At 39.0% G+C, this 3590-nt stretch overlaps 1 protein-coding gene across 1 annotated transcript; it reads left to right on the top strand.

Moving 5' to 3' along the window:
- The first annotated feature begins 202 nt into the window (after window positions 1-202).
- LOC133874013 (cytochrome P450 98A2-like) lies at window positions 203-3024 on the top strand. The gene is made up of 3 exons (XM_062311841.1): window positions 203-729; window positions 837-1234; window positions 2285-3024. The coding sequence occupies exons 1-3, from the start codon at window positions 246-248 to the stop codon at window positions 2927-2929; spliced, it is 1527 nt and encodes a 508-aa protein (XP_062167825.1). The 5' UTR covers window positions 203-245; the 3' UTR covers window positions 2930-3024.
- The last annotated feature ends 566 nt before the right edge of the window (window positions 3025-3590 follow it).

Here is a 3590-nt window from a genome sequence, read left to right on the forward strand (position 1 = left end):
AAGCAAAATGGCAAGACATGCAAACCCATCATTGATCATGTGATGCAATTCATGATACGCGATTGCACATACACCCAAGCTTTTATCATTTTTAGTGTTATAATTAATTCATGTTTAAAAAGAATTTGCACGCCTCATGCTTTGACTGGTAGCATGTGAATGTCCAATATCAAAGGCCTTTATATAAACCTTTCTCCAACCATTTTTTTTGATTTAAGCCAAAGAAACAAGCCAGTTCTTCTCGAATGGCCCTCCCTTTAATACCCGTCTCACTTATCATCCTCCTCCTTGCATACAAGCTCTACCAACGGCTAAGATTCAAGCTCCCACCGGGGCCTCGCCCGTGGCCGATCGTCGGCAATCTCTACGACGTAAAGCCGGTGAGGTTCCGGTGCTTTGCCGAGTGGGCACAGGCCTACGGCCCCGTCATATCGGTGTGGTTCGGCTCCATGTTGAACGTGATTGTGTCGAACTCGGAGTTGGCTAAGGAAGTACTCAAGGAACATGACCAGCAACTGGCTGACAGACATAGAAGTAGGTCGGCTGCTAAGTTTAGCAGGGATGGGAAGGACCTTATATGGGCGGATTATGGACCTCACTATGTTAAGGTCAGGAAGGTTTGCACCCTTGAGCTTTTCTCCCCAAAACGGCTGGAAGCTCTTAGACCCATTAGGGAAGATGAGGTTAGAACCATGGTTGAATCCATTTTCAATGACTGCGCTCATCCCGGTACACCTTTTTTTTTTTTTTTTTTTTTATAATTCTCACAATATATAACTTGATTAACAAAAGTTAATTGATCGAAAGCTGTTTGACTTCCACGTACGGACGTACAGATAATTGCGGTAAAAGATTGTTGGTGAAGGAATACTTGGGAGCAGTGGCATTCAACAACATTACAAGACTGACATTCGGAAAGCGGTTCATGAACTCGGAGGGGGTGATGGACGAGCAAGGGTTAGAATTCAAGGGAATCGTGGCTAATGGAGTGAAGATTGGTGGATCACTTCCCATTGCAGACCACATCCCATGGGTTCGATGGATGTTTCCACGGCAGGAAGAGGCATTCGTCAAGCATTGGGAAAGGAGGGACAGACTCACTAAAACTATCATGGAAGAGCACTCCCAGGCACGAAACAAGAGTGGAAGTGCCAAGCAGCATTTTGTTGATGCCTTGTTTACTTTGCAGGACAAATACGACCTTAGCGACGACACCGTCATTGGCCTCCTTTGGGTAAGTAAAACAAAAACCCCTCACATGAGGGTGGCCGGACCCTACACACTGGGGCCCACACTCATGTGATCAGGAGTTGTTGTGTGGTTGTTGTGATGGTGTTGTGTATGAATCAAATCCCAAGAAAAAAAATATACACAAAAATTTCATATAAATTGGTTTTCTAGCGGGTCTCTAAAAAAGATGTGTTTATCACAGGCTAAGAAATAAGGATTCATGTCGCTTTTGGAGGCAAATTTGTTGAAATTTTCTGTTAAAAAAAAAGAAAAAAGTAAGGAAAACTTCACTTAAACACCAGCACTATCAGTGTTTTTGAAATCATAACCTCAAACTTTTATCTTTGCAATGTCGGCATCTCAAGAATTTGTCTTTTGATTTCACCTATTTTTTGTTAAAATGCCCAAAATTTTCTGTTGAAAAAATAAAAAAATAAATATCATAAGGGTCTCGTGACCCACAACCATGTCTGGCCATGGATCCGGTGACCCTACTATGTACTTGCCGTAGGCCTAGTGACCCACGAGAATTGATAGAGAGGGGACGTTTAACCGTCCCCTCTCCCCCCTTTTAATATAAAAAAATCAATTTTGAAAACAAAAGTACACTTTTTTGTTGTTTTCTTTTTTCTTTTTGATTGAAATTGATTTTTTTTATATTAAAAGGGGGGAGAGGGAACGGTTAAACAACCCCTCTGTATCAATTCTCGTGACCCACAACCATGTGGGTGAAATAAAGAAAAAAAAAAAAAAAAAAGATAAAAGGATAGTTTTGGCATTTTAACAAAACAAAAAAAAAAAAAAAAAAAAAAAAAAAAGAGAGAGAGAGAGAATAGTGAAATTAAAACAGGAAATTTTTGGGGATACCCATTTTTGCAAAAATTCAAAGTTATAATCTCAAAATCGCTAATAATTTTGGGTTGTAAGTGAAATTTCTCAAAAAAAAAAAAAAAAAAAAAATGCTTGAAAACAATTAAGTAAGCTGTTCTCAATTTCAGCTTGAAGTAGTATGTAGGCCAATGAACATTAATATTGTATGCCATGAATTGTGCAGGACATGATCATTGCAGGCACGGACACCATCGCAATCTCAGTAGAATGGGCTATGGCCGAGCTAATTAAAAACCCAAGGGTGCAACACAAGGCTCAAGAGGAGCTAGACCGTGTTATCGGATTCCAACGAGTCATGACAGAAGCCGATTTTAGTTCCCTGCCCTACTTACAATGTGTAGTCAAAGAGGCGCTAAGGTTGCACCCTCCAACCCCATTGATGCTCCCCCACCGAGCCAATGCTAATGTCAAGATTGGTGGCTATGACATTCCTAAGGGAACAAGTGTTCACGTCAATGTATGGGCCATAGCACGCGATCCGGCGGTGTGGAAGAACCCGCTCGAGTTCCGCCCTGAGCGGTTCCTTGAGGAGGACGTTGACATGAAGGGCCATGATTTTCGGCTACTTCCCTTTGGTGCGGGGCGGCGGGTGTGCCCTGGTGCCCAACTTGCTATCAATTTGGTTACGTCCATGCTTGGTCACCTATTGCACCATTTTGTTTGGGCACCACCTGAAGGGGTCAAGATGGAAGAAATTGACATGTCAGAAAATCCTGGAACGGTCACTTACATGCGGACCCCATTACAAGCCGTGGCCAATCCAAGGTTGCCATCACGCTTGTACAAAAGTGTGGAAGTGGACATGTAATGTTTAATTTTGTTGTTTTTTCCATTTTTCTATCCTCAGCTTTTTTTTTCATCACAAACTTGTAATAAAATTGTTTGGTGGTGTTTTATTTTTAACTATTTTCTTTTATTTTGTAGAAAACTTCACTTATAACTCCTAATTTTTTATCAATTTTGTAATTAAGTACTCAAACTTTAAAAGGTATCAATTTAGAGTATCTATTTTTTGTTTTCAATTTTAACCATCCATTATAATTTTCTATTAAAACCTATCAAAATACTCAAAATGCCCAAAATGCCCTATTTTTTTTAAGGAAAAAAAAAATTGCAAGAATTTAAGTGTTAGTCAAAATTTAACAGAATTTGCAAGAATACCCATGCCTGAATCTTTGAAAAAATTTATAAATTAAAAATTTTAAAAAAATGGGACAGTTTGAAACTTTTGATAGGATTTAATGAAAAATTCTAACAGGGAGTTGAAATTAAATATATATATATATATATATATATATATATATATACCCTTAATCGACCATTTTTAAAGTTTGAATACTTAATTGCAAAAATGATCATCTTAACCAAACAGTACTACACGTTCCATATCACAATTACGTTCCGGTGACAAAAAAACCTCATATTTGGACAAGTGATTGTGAGAGAATTCGGACAAGTAATTGTGAGAG

This window comes from Alnus glutinosa, chromosome 7 (assembly GCF_958979055.1).
Source record: "Alnus glutinosa chromosome 7, dhAlnGlut1.1, whole genome shotgun sequence".
In the NCBI taxonomy this organism is placed as follows: domain Eukaryota; kingdom Viridiplantae; phylum Streptophyta; class Magnoliopsida; order Fagales; family Betulaceae; genus Alnus; species Alnus glutinosa.

Excerpts from the sequence above, each read along its gene's own strand:
- LOC133874013 (XM_062311841.1), top strand. The coding sequence starts at position 246 with ATGGCCCTCCCTTTAATACCCGTCTCACTTATCATCCTCCTCCTTGCA. Across the intron at positions 730-836 it reads CAATGACTGCGCTCATCCCG|ATAATTGCGGTAAAAGATTG; the intron begins GTACACCTTTTT and ends ACGGACGTACAG. Across the intron at positions 1,235-2,284 it reads CCGTCATTGGCCTCCTTTGG|GACATGATCATTGCAGGCAC; the intron begins GTAAGTAAAACA and ends TGAATTGTGCAG.